Source organism: Oncorhynchus keta, unplaced genomic scaffold (assembly GCF_023373465.1).
Source record: "Oncorhynchus keta strain PuntledgeMale-10-30-2019 unplaced genomic scaffold, Oket_V2 Un_contig_833_pilon_pilon, whole genome shotgun sequence".
Taxonomy (NCBI): domain Eukaryota; kingdom Metazoa; phylum Chordata; class Actinopteri; order Salmoniformes; family Salmonidae; genus Oncorhynchus; species Oncorhynchus keta.
Genome location: NW_026289992.1, coordinates 530,227 through 552,402, shown reverse-complemented (window position 1 = coordinate 552,402; position 22,176 = coordinate 530,227). Strand labels below are relative to the sequence as shown.

At 40.4% G+C, this 22,176-nt stretch overlaps 1 protein-coding gene across 3 annotated transcripts; it reads right to left on the bottom strand.

Annotated features, from left to right (window-relative positions):
* Positions 1-3,730: 3,730 nt before the first annotated feature.
* On the bottom strand, positions 3,731-21,590 carry LOC118377235 (titin). Of its 3 annotated transcripts, none has more exons than XM_052512425.1 (7): positions 18,706-21,590; positions 17,455-18,569; positions 10,184-10,273; positions 8,563-8,728; positions 7,157-7,354; positions 5,559-6,842; positions 3,731-3,879 (listed from the first exon to the last, which is right to left on the bottom strand). In XM_052512425.1, exons 2-7 carry the CDS (start codon positions 17,619-17,621, stop codon positions 3,841-3,843), a joined length of 1,944 nt encoding a protein of 647 aa, XP_052368385.1. In that variant the 5' UTR covers positions 17,622-18,569; positions 18,706-21,590; the 3' UTR covers positions 3,731-3,840. The 3 variants fall into 3 exon arrangements, with proteins under 3 accessions (XP_052368385.1, XP_052368384.1, XP_052368386.1); XM_052512424.1 differs by having other exon boundaries at positions 17,455-19,726; positions 19,863-21,590; XM_052512426.1 differs by having other exon boundaries at positions 17,455-19,147; positions 19,863-21,590.
* Between the last annotated feature and the right edge of the window lie 586 nt (positions 21,591-22,176).

Here is a 22,176-nt window from a genome sequence, read left to right as displayed (position 1 = left end):
GTCCCCCTTTAAATCTGAATGTATCTACGTCCCCCTTTAAATCTGAATGTATCTATGTCCCCCTTTAAATCTGAATGTATCTACGTCCCCTTTAAATCTGAATGTATCTATGTCCCCTACGTCCCCCTTTAAATCTGAATGTATCTACGTCCCCCTTTAAATCTGAATGTATCTACATCCCCCTTTAAATCTGAATGTATCTACGTCCCCCTTTAAATCTGAATGTATCTACGTCCCCCTTTAAATCTGAATCTATCTACGTCCCCCTTTAAATCTGAATGTATCTATGTCCCCCTTTAAATCTGAATGTATCTACGTCCCCCTTTAAATCTGAATGTATCTACGTCCCCCTTTAAATCTGAATGTATCTATGTCCCCCTTTAAATCTATCTATGTCCCCCTTTAAATCTGAATGTATCTATGTCCCCCTTTAAATCTGAATGTATTCACAAGAAAACAAAGGCAAGTTATTATTCATTACTTTGTAGTTTATAAAAGACCCACCCACGCTCGTGCAAAAGATAAAGTAGAAAAAAAGACATATTTTTAAATAAATAACATTAAAATAACTTTGATGTTCTCAACCTGCATAGTGCCCAGCACATAAATAGTAGTGAGACAGCTCATAAATGGCTCAAAGTTCAGTTTGAATGACACCCTGCAAAAGTATTCAGAAAAATAATAATGTGTGTAGTGTGTTGTAATATTGGGTTGATGGGATAGTACACTGTAGTGTTGGGTTGATGGGATAGTACACTGTGGTGTTGGGTTGAGGGGATAGTACACTGTCCAGTAGTATTGGGTTGATGGGATAGTACACTGTGATGTTGGGTTGATGGGATAGTACACTGTGGTGTTGGGTTGATGGGATAGTACACTGTGGTGTTGGGTTGATGGGATAGTACACTGTGGTGTTGGGTTGATGGGATAGTACACTGTGGTGTTGGGTTGATGGGATAGTACACTGTGGTGTTGGGTTGATGGGATAGTACACTGTGGTGTTGGGTTGATGGGATAGTACACTGTGGTGTTGGGTTGATGGGATAGTACACTGTGGTGTTGGGTTGATGGGATAGTACACTGTGGTGTTGGGTTGATGGGATAGTACACTGTGGTGTTGGGTTGATGGGATAGTACACTGTGGTGTTGGGTTGATGGGATAGTACACTGTGGTGTTGGGTTGATGGGATAGTACACTGTGATGTTGGGTTGATGGGATAGTACACTGTGGTGTTGAGTTGATGGGATAGTACACTGTGGTGTTGGGTTGATGGGATAGTACACTGTGGTGTTGGGTTGAGGGATAGTACACTGTGATGTTGGGTTGATGGGATAGTACACTGTGGTGTTGATGGGATAGTACACTGTGATGTTGGGTTGATGGGATAGTACACTGTGGTGTTGGGTTGATGGGATAGTACACTGTGGTGTTGGGTTGATGGGATAGTACACTGTGATGTTGGGTTGATGGGATAGTACACTGTGGTGTTGGGTTGATGGGATAGTACACTGTGGTTGATGGGATAGTACACTGTGGTGTTGGGTTGATGGGATAGTACACTGTGGTGTTGGGTTGATGGGATAGTACACTGTGTGATAGTACACTGTTGTGGGATAGTACACTGTGGTGTCCAGTAGTATTGGGTTGATGGGATAGTACACTGTCCAGTAGTGTTGGGTTGATGGGATAGTACACTGTGGTGTCACATGGGATAGTACACTGTGGTGTTGATGGGATAGTACACTGTGGTGTTGGGTTGATGGGATAGTACACTGTCCAGTAGTGTTGGGTTGATGGGATAGTACACTGTCCAGTAGTATTGGGTTGATGGGATAGTACACTGTGGTGTTGGGTTGATGGGATAGTACACTGTGGTGTTGGGTTGATGGGATAGTACACTGTGGTGTTGTTGATGGGATAGTACACTGTGGTGTTGGGTTGATGGGATAGTACACTGTGGTGTTGGGTTGATGGGATAGTACACTGTGGTGTTGGGTTGATGGGATAGTACACTGTGGTGTTGGGTTGATGGGATAGTACACTGTGGTGTCCAGTAGTATTGGGTTGATGGGATAGTACACTGTGGTGTTGGGTTGATGGGATAGTACACTGTGGTGTTGGGTTGATGGGATAGTACACTGTGGTGTCCAGTAGTATTGGGTTGATGGGATAGTACACTGTGGTGTTGGGTTGATGGGATAGTACACTGTGGTGTTGGGTTGATGGGATAGTACACTGTGGTGTCCAGTAGTATTGGGTTGATGGGATAGTACACTGTGGTGTCCAGTAGTATTTGGTTGATGGGATAGTACACTGTGGTGTCCAGTAGTATTGGGTTGATGGGATAGTGCACTGTGGTGTTGGGTTGATGGGATAGTACACTGTGGTGTTGGGTTGATGGGATAGTACACTGTGGTGTTGGGTTGATGGGATAGTACACTGTGGTGTTGGGTTGATGGGATAGTACACTGTGGTGTCCAGTAGTATTGGGTTGATGGGATAGTACACTGTGGTGTTGGGTTGATGGGATAGTACACTGTCCAGTAGTATTGGGTTGATGGGATATGACACTGTCCAGTAGTATTGGGTTGATGGGATATGACACTGTGGTGTTGGGTTGATGGGATAGTACACTGTGGTGTTGGGTTGATGGGATAGTACACTGTGGTGTTGGGTTGATGGGATAGTACACTGTGATGTCCAGTAGTATTGGGTTGATGGGATAGTACACTGTGGTGTTGGGTTGATGGGATAGTACACTGTGGTGTTGGGTTGATGGGATAGTACACTGTGGTGTTGGGTTGATGGGATAGTACACTGTGGTGTCCAGTAGTATTGGGTTGATGGGATAGTACACTGTGGTGTCCAGTAGTGTTGGGTTGATGGGATAGTACACTGTGGTGTTGGGTTGATGGGATAGTACACTGTGGTGTCCAGTAGTATTGGGTTGATGGGATAGTACACTGTGGTGTCCAGTAGTATTGGGTTGATGGGATAGTACACTGTCCAGTAGTATTGGGTTGATGGGATAGTACACTGTGGTGTTGGGTTGATGGGATAGTACACTGTGGTGTCCAGTAGTGTTGGGTTGATGGGATAGTACACTGTGGTGTCCAGTAGTATTGGGTTGATGGGATAGTACACTGTGGTGTTGGGTTGATGGGATAGTACACTGTGGTGTTGGGTTGATGGGATAGTACACTGTGGTGTCCAGTAGTATTGGGTTGATGGGATAGTACACTGTGGTGTTGGGTTGATGGGATAGTACAATGTGGTGTCCAGTAGTGTTGGGTTGATGGGATAGTACACTGTGGTGTTGGGTTGATGGGATAGTACACTGTGGTGTTGGGTTGATGGGATAGTACACTGTGGTGTTGGGTTGATGGGATAGTACACTGTGGTGTTGGGTTGATGGGATAGTACACTGTGGTGTTGGGTTGATGGGATAGTACACTGTGGTGTTGGGTTGATGGGATAGTACACTGTGGTGTCCAGTAGTATTGGGTTGATGGGATAGTACACTGTGGTGTCCAGTAGTGTTGGGTTGATGGGATAGTACACTGTGGTGTTGGGTTGATGGGATAGTACACTGTGGTGTTGGGTTGATGGGATAGTACACTGTGGTGTTGGGTTGATGGGATAGTACACTGTGGTGTTGGGTTGATGGGATAGTACACTGTGGTGTTGGGTTGATGGGATAGTACACTGTGGTGTTGGGTTGGTGGGATAGTACACTGTCCAGTAGTATTGGGTTGATGGGATAGTACACTGTGGTGTTGGGTTGATGGGATAGTACACTGTGGTGTCCAGTAGTGTTGGGTTGATGGGTTGCTTCTCCATTATTTCTTCTGTCTCTCAGGGAACAGCCATCTCCATTTCTGATTATGCAGAAAACAAAACAGTAAGTCATTATACAGCTGAGGAACAGTCAGTCATTATACAGCTGAGGAACAGTCGGTCATTATACAGCTGAGGAACAGTCAGTCATTATACAGCTGAGGAACAGTCAGTCATTATACAGCTGAGGAACAGTCGGTCATTATACAGCTGAGGAACAGTCAGTCATTATACAGCTGAGGAACAGTCAGTCATTATACAGCTGAGGAACAGTCAATTAATTATACAGCTGAGGAACAGTCATTATACAGCTGGAGGAACAGTCAGTCATTATACAGCTGAGGAACAGTCAATTCATTATACAGCTGAGGAACAGTCAGTCATTATACAGCTGAGGAACAGTCAGTCATTATACAGCTGGAGGAACAGTCAATTCATTATACAGCTGAGGAACAGTCAATTCATTATACAGCTGAGGAACAGTCAATTCATTATACAGCTGAGGAACAGTCAGTCATTATACAGCTGAGGAACTTTCAGTCATTATACAGCTGAGGAACAGTCAGTCATTATACAGCTGGAGGAACAGTCAGTCATTATACAGCTGAGGAACAGTCAGTCATTATACAGCTGGAGGAACAGTCAGTCATTATACAGCTGGAGGAACAGTCAGTCATTATACAGCTGAGGAACAGTCAATTCATTATACAGCTGAGGAACAGTCAGTCATTATACAGCTGAGGAACAGTCAGTCATTATACAGCTGAGGAACAGTCAATTCATTATACAGCTGGAGGAACAGTCAATTCATTATACAGCTGAGGAACAGTCAGTCATTATACAGCTGGAGGAACAGTTGTTCATTATACAGCTGATTAACAGTCAGTCATTTTACAGCCGAGGAACAGTCCATTTTTTTATACAGCTGGAGGAACAGTCGGTCATTAAACAGCTGGAGGAACAGTCAGTCATTATACAGCTGGAGGAACAGTCAATTCATTATACAGCTGAGGAACAGTCAATTCATTATACAGCTGGAGGAACAGTCAGTCATTATACAGCTGGAGGAACAGTCAGTCATGATACAGCTGGAGGAACAGTCAGTCATTATACAGCTGAGGAACAGTCAATTCATTATACAGCTGGAGGAACAGTCAATTCATTATACAGCTGAGGAACAGTCAATTCATTATACAGCTGAGGAACAGTCAGTCATTATACAGCTGGAGGAACAGTCAATTCATTATACAGCTGAGGAACAGTCAGTCATTATACAGCTGAGGAACAGTCAGTCATTATACAGCTGAGGAACAGTCAATTCATTATACAGCTGAGGAACAGTCAGTCATTATACAGCTGAGGAACAGTCAATTCATTATACAGCTGAGGAACAGTCATTCATTATACAGCTGAGGAACAGTTGTTCATTATACAGCTGGAGGAACAGTCGTTCATTATACAGCTGGAGGAACAGTCAGTCATTATACAGCTGATTAACAGTCAGTCATTAAACAGCTGATTAACAGTCAGTCATTATACAGCTGGAGGAACAGTCGTTCATTATACAGCTGGAGGAACAGTCAGTCATTATACAGCTGGAGGAACAGTCGGTCATTAAACAGATGGAACATCAGACATTACATTCGAATCAGATCTAGCAGTGTATGACTGTCACTACTATACTACCATTACCATGGACATGTCTGAATGCAGTACTCACCTTTATACCCCAAGAAGAGGTGGTGTGTTTGGACTTGAGCTCCTCCACTGATTCATAGGTATGGTTGTTAGCAGAAGGTCTGGCCGATCCTTTCAGTCCTAACTCTGGTATGTGTTCATAAGGTCTGGCCGATCCTTTCAGTCCTAACTCTGGTATGTGTTCATAAGGTCTGGCCGATCCTTTCAGTCCTAACTCTGGTATGTGTTCATAAGGTCTGGCCGATCCTTTCAGTCCTAACTCTGGTATGTGTTCATAAGGTCTGGCCGGTCCTTTCAGTCCTAACTCTGGTATGTGTTCATAAGGTCTGGCCGGTCCTTCCAGTCCTAACTCTGGTATGTGTTCATAAGGTCTGGCCGGTCCTTCCAGTCCTAACTCTGGTATGTGTTCATAAGGTCTGGCCGGTCCTTTCAGTCCTAACTCTGGTATGTGTTCATAATGTCTGGCCGGTCCTTTCATTCCTAACTCTGGTATGTGTTCATAAGGTCTGGCCGGTCCTTTCAGTCCTAACTCTGGTATGTGTTCATAGGTGTCGTCCAGTAGGAGACGGAGGACCGGCTCACAAGGGACCTCAGCGTACAGACTGTTAGCTATGTCTTCCTCTTCCTGTGGTGATGATGTCATGGATGATGTCATGAATGATGTCATGGGTCCTTCCTGGTCCCTGGGTCTACCTGCCAGTTGATACACGAGGGCAGGTATGGGGCTGTTACATAGATGTTCCAGACTGTGGCTGATTATTGGAGGTCTCTTGGAGGTATCCTTGTGGTAGCTCTGGTCCAGAAGGGAGGGGCTAGTGGTCCGTTTAGTGGGGTTGGGAGAGAGTCTTGGGGGAGTAAAAGAAGGTGCGCTCAGCCTGTAGGAGTTATTGGCCCCCTCCTCTGAGTCAGGATCCAGGTCCAGGAGAGGCAGAGACTTACTCTTGCAGTCCAGCAGGCTGAGTAGCTCTGAGTAGACTGTGCCTGGGTCTGGTCCAGGGGCTGAGGCAGGGCCTGGGGCTCCAGTTTTACCACTGGGGATGCCCCCCCTCTGAGGAGGGGTTTGATGTTGGGCTACAGGACCCAGGCCTTCAGCCCTTCCTTCTGGAGCTCTGGGTAGACCTTCCAGGCTCCTGGGTTGGGGATTCATGGCCTTGTGCTTCTCCAGCTGGGCATACAACGCCCTTCTCTGAGCACTACCCTGGTGGTAATCCAGGGAACTGCTCTTCAAAGGACCGGCCCTTCTAGGCACAGGTGGGACTCTAGGTACAGGTGGTACTCTAGGTACAGTTGGCACAGAGGGTTCTTCCTGGTTAGAGAGACATGAGGAAGTAATTTGGTTACACTCTCTGATCAACTTTGAATCTTTTTTTTGCAATCGCCAGCAAGTAATCAAAACAAATGGTAGGCCTGAGTTTTACAAAGAGGCCCTTTGACTTGACATCTGTTAGTTGATTGTTCCACCAACCCCCCTATAAAGCTGTAGTGTTGTACGCTACAAGAAACCAAATGCAATAGGACTGTAGTTTATGTGTGAACATTTTGATGAGCAAACTCACAATCCTATTGCAGCGGGTTGCCTTACAATCGTACCCCGAATAAACATATTATTTGTACACTGACCTCTGGTTTCCTGCTGCTTTTGGGAGGCAGTGTGGGAGGAGGAGGGTGCTCCTCGGCGTGGTCGCTAGGACTAACCCTGCGCCAGTCACCCTGTTGGTCACTCTGTGCGTCCCACAGGCTCCTCACAGCTCTCACACTGACCCCCGGCTTCTCTCTGAGGTTGACTTTGATGACATCATAGACTTCTACTCTGGAAGACTGAAATAGCACGACATCATCAATTTTACTAACAGGTACAGTGCACACCACCATTATAACTGACCAGATGTATTTACTGATATACTGTATTCTGTGAACACTACCATTATAACTGACAAGAGGCCTACTTGAACCAGTTAGACACACACTATCTTACAAAATGTCTTCTTGAATACCTTCTTGAATTCAAATGATAACATAAAGATCGTGTAGCTCGGTCTCAGATCTGTGAAGTTGGCAAGACAGCACAAATAGACCAGGCTAGAGACAGTCTCTCCTCACCTCTAGACAGGAGCAGATCAGGTACTCTCTAAAGTGTTAAACAAATCAAATCAAATTAAACAACTGGTCTGGGCCAGGCTAGAGACAGTCTCTCCTCACCTCTAGACAGGAGCAGATCAGGTACTCTCTAAAGTGTTAAACAAATCAAATCAAATTAAACAACTGGTCTGGGCCAGGCTAGAGACAGTCTCTCCTCACCTCTAGACAGGAGCAGATCAGGTACTCTCTAAAGGGTTAAACAACTGGTCTGTGCCAGGCTAGAGACAGTCTCTCCTCACCTCTAGACAGGAGCAGATCAGGTACTCTCTAAAGGGTTAAACAACTGGTCTGGGCCAGGCTAAAGACAACATCTCTCCTCACCTCTAGACAGGAACAGGTCAGGTACTCTCTAAAGGGTTAAACAACTAGTCTGGGCCAGGCTAGAGACAGTCTCTCCTCACCTCTAGACAGGAACAGGTCAGGTACTCTCAAAAGGGTTAAACAACTGGTCTGGGCCAGGCTAGAGACACCATCTCTCCTCACCTCTAGACAGGAACAGGTCAGGTACTCTCTAAAGGGTTAAACAACTGGTCTGGGCCAGGCTAGAGACAAAATCTCTCCTCACCTCTAGACATGAACAGGTCAGGTACTCTCTAAAGGGTTAAACAACTGGTCTGGGCCAGGCTAGAGACAACATCTCTCCTCACCTCTAGACAGGAACAGGTCAGGTACTCTCTGAAGGGTTAAACAACTGGTCTGGGCCAGGCTAGAGACAGTCTCTCCTCACCTCTAGACAGGAGCAGGTCAGGTACTCTCTGAAGGGTTAAACAACTGGTCTGGGCCAGGCTAGAGACAGTCTCTCCTCACCTCTAGACAGGAACAGGTCAGGTACTCTCTGAAGGGTTAAACAACTGGTCTGGGCCAGGCTAGAGACAGTCTCTCCTCACCTCTAGACAGGAACAGGTCAGGTACTCTCTGAAGGGCTCTATGGGGCTGGTCTTGTAGTGTTCTATCAGTTCTCCCAGGGTCTCATGCTCCTCTGTGTCTCCAGACACTATGAACTGGCCTGACTTACTCTGGTTGATCACAAAGTGTCTGCATCGATCACGGCCTCTGGGAGACAATAATAACACTGGTAAGTCCGGGGTATGATGTTGTGTTATACTGTGGTCCACTGTTATCTCCCTTGTTACTACCTCCGCTGTTATCTATGTTATCTCCACTGTTATCTCCACTGTTATACGTATTATCTCCACTGTTATCTCCCTTGTTACTACCTCCGCTGTTATCTATGTTATCTCCACTGTTATCTCCACTGTTATACGTATTATCTCCACTGTTATCTCCCTTGTTACTACCTCCGCTGTTATCTATGTTATCTCCACTGTTATCTCCACTGTTATACGTATTATCTCCACTGTTATCTCCCTTGTTACTACCTCCGCTGTTATCTATGTTATCTCCACTGTTATCTCCACTGTTATACGTATTATCTCTACTGTTATCTCCCTTGTTACTACCTCCGCTGTTATCTATGTTATCTCCACTGTTATCTCCACTGTTATACGTATTATCTCCACTGTTATCTGTGTTATCTCCACGGGCGTGCTATTTCCACAGTTACCTACAGTATGTTATCTCCTCTGTTATCTATGTTATCTCCACTGTTATCTGTGTTATCTCCACGGGCGTGCTATTTCCACAGTTACCTACAGTATGTTATCTCCTCTGTTATCTATGTTATCTGCACTGTTATACGTATTATCTCCACTGTTATCTCCACTATTATCTATGCTATCTCCACTGTTATCTCCGCTGTTATCTATGTTATCTCCACTGGTATCTATGCTATCTCCACTGGTATATATGTTATCTCTACTGTTATATATGTTATCTCCACTGTTATATATGTTATCTCCACTGTTATCTCCAATATTATCTATGCCATCTCCACTGTTATCTCCGCTGTTATCTATGTTATCTCCACTGGTATCTATGCTATCTCCACTGGTATATATGTTATCTCTACTGTTATATATGTTATCTCCACTATATGTTATCTCCACTGTTATCTCCAATATTATCTATGCTATCTCTGCTGTTATATCTCCTGTTATCTTTGTTATCTCCATTGTTATCTATGTTATCGCCACTGTTATCTCCACTCTTATCTATGTTATCTCCACAGCTGTCTATGTTATCTTGACTGTTATCTATGTTATCTCCGCTGTTATATATGTTGTCTCCACTGTTATCTATTTTATCTCCACTCGTACCTCTGTTATCTCCATTTTTATCTCCACTGGTATCTCCACTGTTATCTATGTTATCTTCACTGTTTTTTAAAGAACAAATTCTTATTTACAATGACGGCCAAACCCTTCCTAACCCTGACGACGCTGAGCCAATTGTGTGCCACCCTATGGGACTCCCGATCACGGCCTGTTATGATACAGCCCGGTATCAAACCAGGGCCTGTAGTGACTAGCACTGAGGTGCAGTCCCTTAGACCGCTGTTCCACTCGGGAACCCTGTTATCTCTGTTATCTACGATAGGAGAACAACAACCTGTATGACAGGATGTATCCCATGGCTTTGTCACTCAGTCGGACCAGGAAACAGCCCAGTTCTTTGTCTCTCAGCATCTCTTCCGCATCTCTACAGAAGCATTAAAAAGTATTAAAAAGCAATATAAACCAATGCAAAAAATATCCCTCTACCCTCATAAAGGTATCATTGATATGTTATAGGGGAGTATTATTGATATGTTATAGGGGGGTATTATTGATATGTTATAGGGAGGTATTATTGATATGTTATAGGGGGTATTATTGATATGGGAGGTATTATTGGTATGTTATAGGGGGGTATTATTGATATGTTATAGGGGGGTATTATTGATATGTTATAGGGGGTATTATTGATATGGGAGGTATTATTGATATGTTATAGGGAGGTATTATTTATATGTTATAGGGGGGTATTATTGATATGTTATATGGGGGGTATTATTGATATGTTATAGGGGGTATTATTGATATGGGAGGTATTATTGATATGTTATAGGGAGGTATTATTTATATGTTATAGGGGGGTATTATTGATATGTTATAGGGGGGTGTTATTGATATGTTATAGGGGGGTGTTATTGATATGTTATAGGGGGTATTATTGATATGGGAGGTATTATTGATATGTTATAGGGGGGTATTATTGATATGGGAGGTATTATTGATATGTTATAGGGGGGTATTATTGATATGTTATAGGGGGTATTATTGATATGGGAGGTATTATTGATATGTTATAGGGGGGTGTTATTGATATGTTATAGGGGGGTATTATTGATATGTTATAGGGAGGTGTTATTGATATGTTATATGGGGGGTGTTATTGATATGTTATAGGGGGGTATTATTGATATGTTATAGGGGGGTATTATTGATATGTTATAGGGGGGTATTATTGATATGTTATAGGGAGGTATTATTGATATGTTATAGGGAGGTATTATTGATATGTTATAGGGGGGTATTATTGATATGTTATAGGGAGGTATTATTGATATGTTATAGGGGGTATTATTGATATGTTATAGGGGGTATTATTGATATGTTATAGGGAGGTATTATTGATATGTTATAGGGGGGTATTATTGATATGTTATAGGGAGGTATTATTGATATGTTATAGGGGGGTATTATTGATATGTTATAGGGAGGTATTATTGATATGGGAGGTATTATTGATATGTTATAGGGGGTATTATTGATATGTTATAGGGGGTATTATTGATATGTTATAGGGGGGGTATTATTGATATGTTATAGGGGGGTATTATTGATATGTTATAGGGGGGTATTATTGATATGGGAGGTATTATTGATATGTTATAGGGGTATTATTGATATGTTATAGGGGGCATTATTGATATGTTATAGGGGGGTATTATTGATATGTTATAGGGGTATTATTGATATGTTATAGGGGGGTTATTATTGATATGTTATAGGGGGTATTATTGATATGTTATAGGGAGGTGGTATTGATATGTTATAGGGGGGTATTATTGATATGGGAGGTATTATTGATATGTTATAGGGGGTATTATTGATATGTTATAGGGGGTATTATTGCTATGTTATAGGGGGGTATTATTGATATGTTATAGGGAGGTGTTATTGATATGTTATAGGGAGGTATTATTGATATGTTATAGGGGGGTATTATTGATATGTTATAGGGAGGTGGTATTGATATGTTATAGGGGGGTATTATTGATATGGGAGGTATTATTGATATGTTATAGGGGGTATTATTGATATGTTATAGGGAGGTGTTATTGATATGTTATAGGAGGTGTTATTGATATGTTATAGGAGGTGGTATTGATATGTTATAGGGGGGTATTATTGATATGGGAGGTATTATTGATATGTTATAGGGGGTATTATTGATATGTTATAGGGGGGTATTATTGATATGTTATAGGGGGGTATTATTGATATGTTATAGGGGGATATTATTGATATGTTATAGGGGGTATTATTGATATGTTATAGGGAGGTGTTATTGATATGTTATAGGGGGGTATTATTGATATGTTATAGGGGGGTATTATTGATATGTTATAGGGGGGTATTATTGATATGGGAGGTATTATTGATATGTTATAGGGAGGTATTATTGATATGTTATAGGGGGGTATTATTGATATGTTATAGGGGGTATTATTGATATGTTATAGGGGGGTATTATTGATATGTTATAGGGGGGTATTATTGATATGGGAGGTATTATTGATATGTTATAGGGGGTATTATTGATATGTTATAGGGGGGTATTATTGATATGTTATAGGGGGGTATTATTGATATGTTATAGGGAGGTGTTATTGATATGTTATAGGGAGGTATTATTGATATGTTATAGGGGGGTATTATTGATATGTTATAGGGAGGTGGTATTGATATGTTATAGGGGGGTATTATTGATATGGGAGGTATTATTGATATGTTATAGGGGGTATTATTGATATGTTATAGGGAGGTGTTATTGATATGTTATAGGGAGGTGTTATTGATATGTTATAGGGAGGTGGTATTGATATGTTATAGGGGGGTATTATTGATATGGGAGGTATTATTGATATGTTATAGGGGGTATTATTGATATGTTATAGGGGGGTATTATTGATATGTTATAGGGGGGTATTATTGATATGTTATAGGGGGATATTATTGATATGTTATAGGGGGTATTATTGATATGTTATAGGGAGGTGTTATTGATATGTTATAGGGGGTATTATTGATATGTTATAGGGGGGTATTATTGATATGTTATAGGGGTATTATTGATATGGGAGGTATTATTGATATGTTATAGGAGGTATTATTGATATGTTATAGGGGGTATTATTGATATGTTATAGGGGGTATTATTGATATGTTATAGGGGGTATTATTGATATGTTATAGGGGGTATTATTGATATGTTATAGGGGGTATTATTGATATGTTATAGGGGTATTATTGATATGTTATAGGGGTATTATTGATATGTTATAGGGGTATTATTTATATGTTATAGGGGTATTATTGATATGTTATAGGGGTATTATTGATATGTTATAGGGGTATTATTGATATAGTTTATAGGGGGTATTATTGATATGTTATAGGGGGATATTATTGATATGTTATAGGGGCATTATTGATATGTTATAGGGAGGTGTTATTGATATGTTATAGGGGGTATTATTGATATGTTATAGGGGTATTATTGATATGTTATAGGGGTATTATTGATATGGGAGGTATTATTGATATGTTATAGGGAGGTATTATTGATATGTTATAGGGGGGGTATTATTGATATGTTATAGGGGGTATTATTGATATGTTATAGGGGGGTATTATTGATATGTTATAGGGGGGGTGTTATTGATATGTTATATGGGGGGTGTTATTGATATGTTATAGGGAGGTGTTATTGATATGTTATAGGGAGGTGTTATTGATATGTTATGGGGGGGTATTATTGATATGTTATAGGGGGTATTATTGATATGTTATAGGGGGGTATTATTGATATGTTATAGGGGGTATTATTGATATGTTATAGGGAGGTATTATTGATATGTTATAGGGGGGTATTATTGATATGTTATAGGGGGGTATTATTGATATGTTATAGGGAGGTATTATTGATATGTTATAGGGAGGTATTATTGATATGTTATAGGGGGTATTATTGATATGTTATAGGGAGGTATTATTGATATGTTATAGGGGGGTATTATTGATATGTTATAGGGAGGTATTATTGATATGTTATAGGGGGGTATTATTGATATGTTATAGGGAGGTATTATTGATATGTTATAGGGGGGTATTATTGATATGTTATAGGGGGTATTATTGATATGTGAGGTGTTATTGATATAGGAGGTATTATTGATATGTTATAGGGAGGTGTTATTGATATGTTATAGGGAGGTATTATTGATATGTTATAGGGAGGTATTATTGATATGTTATAGGGGGGTGTTATTGATATGTTATAGGGGGGTATTATTGATATGTTATAGGGGGGTATTATTGATATGTTAGAGGGGGGTATTATTGATATGTTATAGGAGGTGTTATTGATATGTTAGAGGGGGTATTATTGATATGTTATAGGGGTATTATTGATATGTTATAGGGAGGTGTTATTGATATGTTATAGGGGGGTATTATTGATATGTTATAGGGGGGTATTATTGATATGTTATAGGGGGGTATTATTGATACGGGAGGTATTATTGATATGTTATAGGGAGGTATTATTGATATGTTATAGGGGGGGTATTATTGATATGTTATAGGGGGCATTATTGATATGTTATAGGGGGGGGTGTTATTGATATGTTATAGGGAGGTGTTATTGATATGTTATAGGGGGGTATTATTGATATGGGAGGTATTATTGATATGGGAGGTATTATTGATATGTTATAGGGGGGGTGTTATTGATATGTTATAGGGAGGTGTTATTGATATGTTATAGGGGGGATTATTGATATGTTATGGGGGTATTATTGATATGTTATAGGAGGTATTATTGATATGTTATAGGGGTATTATTGATATGGGAGGTATTATTGATATGTTATAGGGGTATTATTGATATGTTATAGGGGTATTATTGATATGTTATAGGGGGTATTATTGATATGGAGGTATTATTGATATGTTATAGGGGGTATTATTGATATGTTATAGGGGGGTATTATTGATATGTTATAGGGGGTATTATTGATATGTTATAGGGAGGTGTTATTGATATGTTATAGGGGGTATTATTGATATGTTATAGGGGGGTATTATTGATATGTTATAGGGAGGTATTATTGATATGTTATAGGGAGGTGTTATTGATATGGGAGGTATTATTGATATGTTATAGGGAGGTATTATTGATATCTTATAGGGAGGTATTATTGATATGTTATAGGGGGTATTATTGATATGTTATAGGGGGGTATTATTGATATGTTATAGGGGGGGTATTATTGATATGTTATAGGGGGTATTATTGATATGTTATAGGGGGGTATTATTGATATGTTATAGGGAGGTGTTATTGATATGTTATAGGGGGTGTTATTGATATGTTATAGGGGGTATTATTGATATGTTATAGGGGGGTATTATTGATATGTTATAGGGGGGTATTATTGATATGTTATAGGGGGTATTATTGATATGTTATAGGGGTATTATTGATATGTTATAGGGGTGTTATTGATATGTTATAGGGGGGTATTATTGATATGTTATAGGGGGGGTGTTATTGATATGTTATAGGGGGGTATTATTGATATGGGAGGTATTATTGTTATGTTATAGGGGGGTATTATTGATATGTTATAGGGAGGTATTATTGATATGTTATAGGGAGGTGTTATTGATATGTTATAGGGGGTATTATTGATATGTTATAGGGGGGTATTATTGATATGTTATAGGGGGTATTATTGATATGTTATAGGGGTATTATTGATATGTTATAGGGGGGGTATTATTGATATGTTATAGGGGGGTATTATTGATATGTTATAGGGGGGTATTATTGATATGTTATAGGGAGTTGTTATTGATATGTTATAGGGGGGGTATTATTGATATGTTATAGGGAGGTGTTATTGATATGTTATAGGGAGGTGTTATTGATATGTTATAGGGAGGTATTATTGATATGTTATAGGGGGGTATTATTGATATGGGAGGTATTATTGATATGTTATAGGGGGTATTATTGATATGTTATAGGGAGGTATTATTGATATGTTATAGGGGGGTATTATTGATATGTTATAGGGGGGTATTATTGATATGTTATAGGGAGGTATTATTGATATGTTATAGGGAGGTATTATTGATATGTTATAGGGGGGTATTATTGATATGTTATAGGGAGGTATTATTGATATGTTATAGGGAGGTATTATTGATATGTTATATGGGGGTATTATTGATATGTTATAGGGGAGTATTATTGATATGTTATAGGGAGGTATTATTGATATGTTATAGGGGGTATTATTGATATGTTATAGGGAGGTATTATTGATATGTTATAGGGGGTATTATTGATATGTTATAGGGGGGTGTTATTGATATGTTATAGGGGGGGTGTTATTGATATGTTATAGGGGGGTATTATTGATATGTTATAGGGAGGTATTATTTATATGTTATAGGGGGGGTATTATTGATATGTTATAGGGGGGTATTATTGATATGGGAGGTATTATTGATATGTTATAGGGGGGTATTATTGATATGTTATAGGGGGGTGTTATTGATATGTTATAGGGGTGTTATTGATATGTTATAGGGGGGTATTATTGATATGTTATAGGGGGTATTATTGATATGTTATAGGGAGGTATTATTGATATGTTATAGGGGGGTATTATTGATATGTTATAGGGGGTATTATTGATATGTTATAGGGGGGTATTATTGATATGTTATAGGGGGTGTTATTGATATGTTATAGGGGAGTATTATTGATATGGGAGGTATTATTGTTATGTTATAGGGAGGTATTATTGTTATGTTATAGGGAGGTGTTATTGATATGTTATAGGTGGGTATTATTGATATGGGAGGTATTATTGTTATGTTATAGGGAGGTGTTATTGATATGTTATAGGTGGGTATTATTGATATGGGAGGTAGTATTGATATGTTATAGGGGGGTATTATTGATATGTTATAGGGGGGTATTATTGATATGTTATAGGTGGGTATTATTGATATGGGAGGTATTATTGATATGTTATGGGGAGGTATTATTGATATGTTATTGGGAGGTATTATTGATATGGGAGGTATTATTGATATGTGAGGTGTTATTGATATGGGAGGTGTTATTGATATGGGAGGTATTATTGATATGGGAGGTATTATTGATATGGGAGGTGTTATTGATATGTTAGAGGGAGGTATTATTGATATGTTATAGGGGGGTATTATCAATATCTACATCTCACAAACACAATGACTAAATAAAATCACAATCATAAGGTAGCAATAATTCAAGTTAACACTGGAAAGGAAATGAACCGCACCTTGGCTCATTTAATAGAGTTCAAAGTTCGTTATTCCAAATTAAAATATACATCATAAATCCTTCCAGTTGCTGGAAAAGGAATCATACTGTGAGTCACCACCCTAAAAACAGTGTCGTGCTGACATGCACTCCACTACACTCCACTGCACTGCATAAAACAGCCATGATTTGCCCATCCATCTCTCAATAGACCTGTATGTAGAAGTACTTACCTTCTGGTGATGAATCCTTCGAACCAGGAGGGGAAATTTCCCTCATGGAGGATGAGAGGAGCTTGAGTCTCCATGAACCACTTCAGGGCCATCTCTCTGTGCCTGCACCCTGTCCCCAGAATCCCCTCTGTCCCCTGGTCCTGCTGGGACTCCACCGGCGGCTCCATCCTGACCCCGTCCTACCCACACCTCACCAAGCAGGACAGCAGTCAGCACAGATGAGAACAATGAGCAGAGATAACCTAATCCTAACCCAATCATAGACCTAATGTTAACCTAATCCTAACCCAAGCATAGACCTAATGTTAACCTAATCCTAACCCAAGCATAGACCTAATGTTAACCTAATCCTAACCCAAGCATAGACCTAGTGTTAAAATAGTCCTAACCCAATCGTAGACCTAATGTTAACCTAACCCTAACCCAAGCATAGACCTAATGTTAACCTAATCCTAACGAAAGCATAGACCTAATGTTAACCTAATCCTAACCCAAGAATAGACCTAGTGTTAAAATAGTCCTAACGAAAGCATAGACCTAATGTTAACCTAATCCTAACCCAAGCATAGACCTAGTGTTAAAATAGTCCTAACCCAATCATAGTCCTCACCCAATCATAGACCTAATGATAAGATCGTCCTCACCCAATCATAGACCTAATGTTAAGATCGTCCTCACCCAATCATAGACCTAATGTTAAGATCGTCCTCACCCAATCATAGACCTAATGATAAAATAGTCCTAACCCAATCGTAGACCTAATGATAAGATAGTCCTAACCCAATCGTAGACCTAATGGTAAGATAGTCCTAACCCAATCATAGACCTAATGATAAGATAGTCCTAATGTTAAGATCGTCCTCACCCAATCGTAGACCTAATGGTAAGATAGTCCTAACCCAATCATAGACCTAATGATAAGATAGTCCTAATGTTAAGATCGTCCTCACCCAATCGTAGACCTAATGATAAGATAGTCCTAACCCAATCGTAGACCTAATGGTAAGATAGTCCTAACCCAATCATAGACCTAATGATAAGATAGTCCTAATGTTAAGATCGTCCTCACCCAATCATAGACCTAGTGTTAAAATAGTCCTAACCCAATCATAGACCTAATGGTAAGATAGTCCTAACCCAATCATAGACCTAATGGTAAGATAGTCCTCACCCAATCATAGACCTAATGGTAAGATAGTCCTAACCCAATCGTAGACCTAATGGTAAGATAGTCCTAACCCAATCATAGACCTAATGATAAGATAGTCCTAATGTTAAGATCGTCCTCACCCAATCATAGACCTAGTGTTAAAATAGTCCTAACCCAATCATAGACCTAATGATAAGATAGTCCTAATGTTAAGATCGTCCTCACCCAATCATAGACCTAGTGTTAAAATAGTCCTAACCCAATCATAGACCTAATGGTAAGATAGTCCTAACCCAATCATAGACCTAATGGTAAGATAGTCCTCACCCAATCATAGACCTAATGGTAAGATAGTCCTAACCCAATCATAGACCTAATGGTAAGATAGTCCTAACCCAATCATAGACCTAATGGTAAGATAGTCCTAACCCAATCATAGACCTAATGGTAAGATAGTCCTAACCCAATCATAGACCTAATGGTAAGATAGTCCTAACCCAATCATAGACCTAATGGTAAGATAGTCCTAACCCAATCATAGACCTAATGGTAAGATAGTCCTAACCCAATCTTAGACCTAATGGTAAGATCGTCCTAACCCAATCATAGTCCTAATGGTAAGATCGTCCTCACCCAATCATAGACCTAATGGTAAGATAGTCCTTAACCCAATCATAGACCTAATGTTAAGATCGTCCTCACCCAATCATAGACCTAATGATAAAATAGTCCTAACCCAATCATAGACCTAATGTTAAGATAGTCCTAACCCAATCATAGACCTAATGGTAAGATAGTCCTAACCCAATCATAGACCTAATGTTAAAATAGTCCTAACCCAATCATAGACCTAATGGTAAGATAGTCCTAACCCAATCATATACCTAATGTTAAGATCGTCCTCACCCAATCATAGTCCTAATGGTAAGGTAGTCCTAACCCAATCATAGACCTAGTGTTAAGATAGTCCTAACCCAAACATAGACCTAATGTTAAAATAGTCCTAACCCAATCATAGACCTAATGGTAAGATAGTCCTAACCCAATCATAGACCTAATGGTAAGATAGTCCTAACCCAATCATAGACCTAATGGTAAGATAGTCCTAACCCAATCATAGACCTAATGTTAAGATCGTCCTCACCCAATCATAGTCCTAATGGTAAGATAGTCCTAACCCAATCATAGACCTAGTGTTAAGATAGTCCTAACCCAATCATAGACCTAGTGTTAAAAAAGTCCTAACCCAATCATAGACCTAATGGTAAGATAGTCCTAACCCAATCATAGACCTAATGGTAAGATAGTCCTAACCCAATCATAGACCTAATGGTAAGATAGTCCTAACCCAATCATAGACCTAATGGTAAGATAGTCCTAACCCAATCATAGACCTAATGGTAAGATAGTCCTAACCCAATCATAGACCTAATGTTAAGATCGTCCTAAACAGTGGAACACTCAGTGCAGTGAGGCAGCAGGTTGAAGGGCAGCAGACTGATTTGCCTATTTTCCGTTAGCGGTCAACCTGAGAGCGAGGCCAGCTGAAGGTATCCATTGTTCCAGTTTATCTTCCCTGGTTACTGTACTACTCTCACTGCCTGTTAATACTGGTCAGGATCTGGACATCAAGAGAACCCACTGCCTGTTAATACTGGTCAGGATCTGGACATCAAGAGAACCCACTGCCTGTTAATACTGGTCAGGATCTGGACATCAAGAGAACCCACTGCCTGTTAATACTGGTCAGGATCTGGACATCAAGAGAACCCACTGCCTGTTAATACTGGTCAGGATCAGGGCATTAAGAGAACCCACTGCCTGTTAATACTGGTCAGGATCAGCGCATTAAGATAACCCACTGCCTGTTAATACTGGTCAGGATCAGGACATTAAGATAACCCACTGCCTGTTAATACTGGTCAGGATCTGGACATCAGGACATTAAGAGAACCCACTGCCTGTTAATACTGGTCAGGATCAGGACATTAAGAGAACCCACTGCCTGTTAATACTGGTCAGGATCTGGACATTAAGAGAACCCACTGCCTGTTAATACTGGTCAGGATCTGGACATCAGGACATTAAGAGAACCCACTGCCTGTTAATACTGGTCAGGATCAGGACATTAAGAGAACCCACTGCCTGTTAATACTGGTCAGGATCTGGACATCAGGACATTAAGAGAACCCACTGCCTGTTAATACTGGTCAGGATCAGGACATTAAGAGAACCCACTGCCTGTTAATACTGGTCAGGATCAGGACATTAAGAGAACCCACTGCCTGTTAATACTGGTCAGGATCAGGGCATTAAGAGAACCCACTGCCTGTTAATACTGGTCAGGATCTGGACATCAGGACATTAAGAGAACCCTGCCTGTTAATACTGGTCAGGATCTGGACATTAAGAGAACCCACTGCCTGTTAATACTGGTCAGGATCTGGACATCAGGACATTAAGAGAACCCACTGCCTGTTAATACTGGTCAGGATCAGGACATTAAGAGAACCCACTGCCTGTTAATACTGGTCAGGATCAGGACATCAGGACATTAAGAGAACCCACTGCCTGTTAATACTGGTCAGGATCAGGACATTAAGAGAACCCACTGCCTGTTAATACTGGTCAGGATCTGGACATCAAGAGAACCCACTGCCTGTTAATACTGGTCAGGATCTGGACATCAAGAGAACCCACTGCCTGTTAATACTGGTCAGGATCTGGACATCAAGAGAACCCACTGCCTGTTAATACTGGTCAGGATCTGGACATCAAGAGAACCCACTGCCTGTTAATACTGGTCAGGATCTGGACATCAAGAGAACCCACTGCCTGTTAATACTGGTCAGGATCTGGACATCAAGAGAACCCACTGCCTGTTAATACTGGTCAGGATCAGGGCATTAAGAGAACCCACTGCCTGTTAATACTGGTCAGGATCTGGACATCAAGAGAACCCACTGCCTGTTAATACTGGTCAGGATCTGGACTGGAACCCACTCCTGTTAGGTCATCTGGACATCAAGAGAACCCACTGCCTGTTAATACTGGTCAGGATCTGGACATTAAGAGAACCCACTGCCTGTTAATACTGTTCAGGATCAGGACATTAAGAGAACCCACTGCCTGTTAATACTAGTCAGGATCAGGACATTAAGAGAACCCACTGCCTGTTAATACTGTTCAGGATCAGGACATTAAGAGAACCCACTGCCTGTTAATACTAGTCAGGATCAGGACATTAAGAGAACCCACTGCCTGTTAATACTAGTCAGGATCAGGACATTAAGAGAACCCACTGCCTGTTAATACTAGTCAGGATCAGGACATTAAGAGAACCCACTGCCTGTTAATACTGGTCAGGATCTGGACATTAAGAGAACCCACTGCCTGTTAATACTGTTCAGGATCTGGACATCAAGAGAACCCACTGCCTGTTAATACTGGTCAGGATCTGGACATCAAGAGAACCCACTGCCTGTTAATACTGGTCAGGATCTGGACATTAAGAGAACCCACTGCCTGTTAATACTGTTCAGGATCAGGACATTAAGAGAACCCACTGCCTG

Excerpts from the sequence above, each read along its gene's own strand:
- LOC118377235 (XM_052512425.1), bottom strand. The coding sequence starts at position 17,621 with ATGGAGCCGCCGGTGGAGTCCCAGCAGGACCAGGGGACAGAGGGGATT. Across the intron at positions 10,274-17,454 it reads GAAGGATTCATCACCAGAAG|AGATGCGGAAGAGATGCTGA; the intron begins GTAAGTACTTCT and ends ATGCTTCTGTAG. Across the intron at positions 3,880-5,558 it reads CCTCTTCTTGGGGTATAAAG|AAATGGAGATGGCTGTTCCC; the intron begins GTGAGTACTGCA and ends CTGCATAATCAG.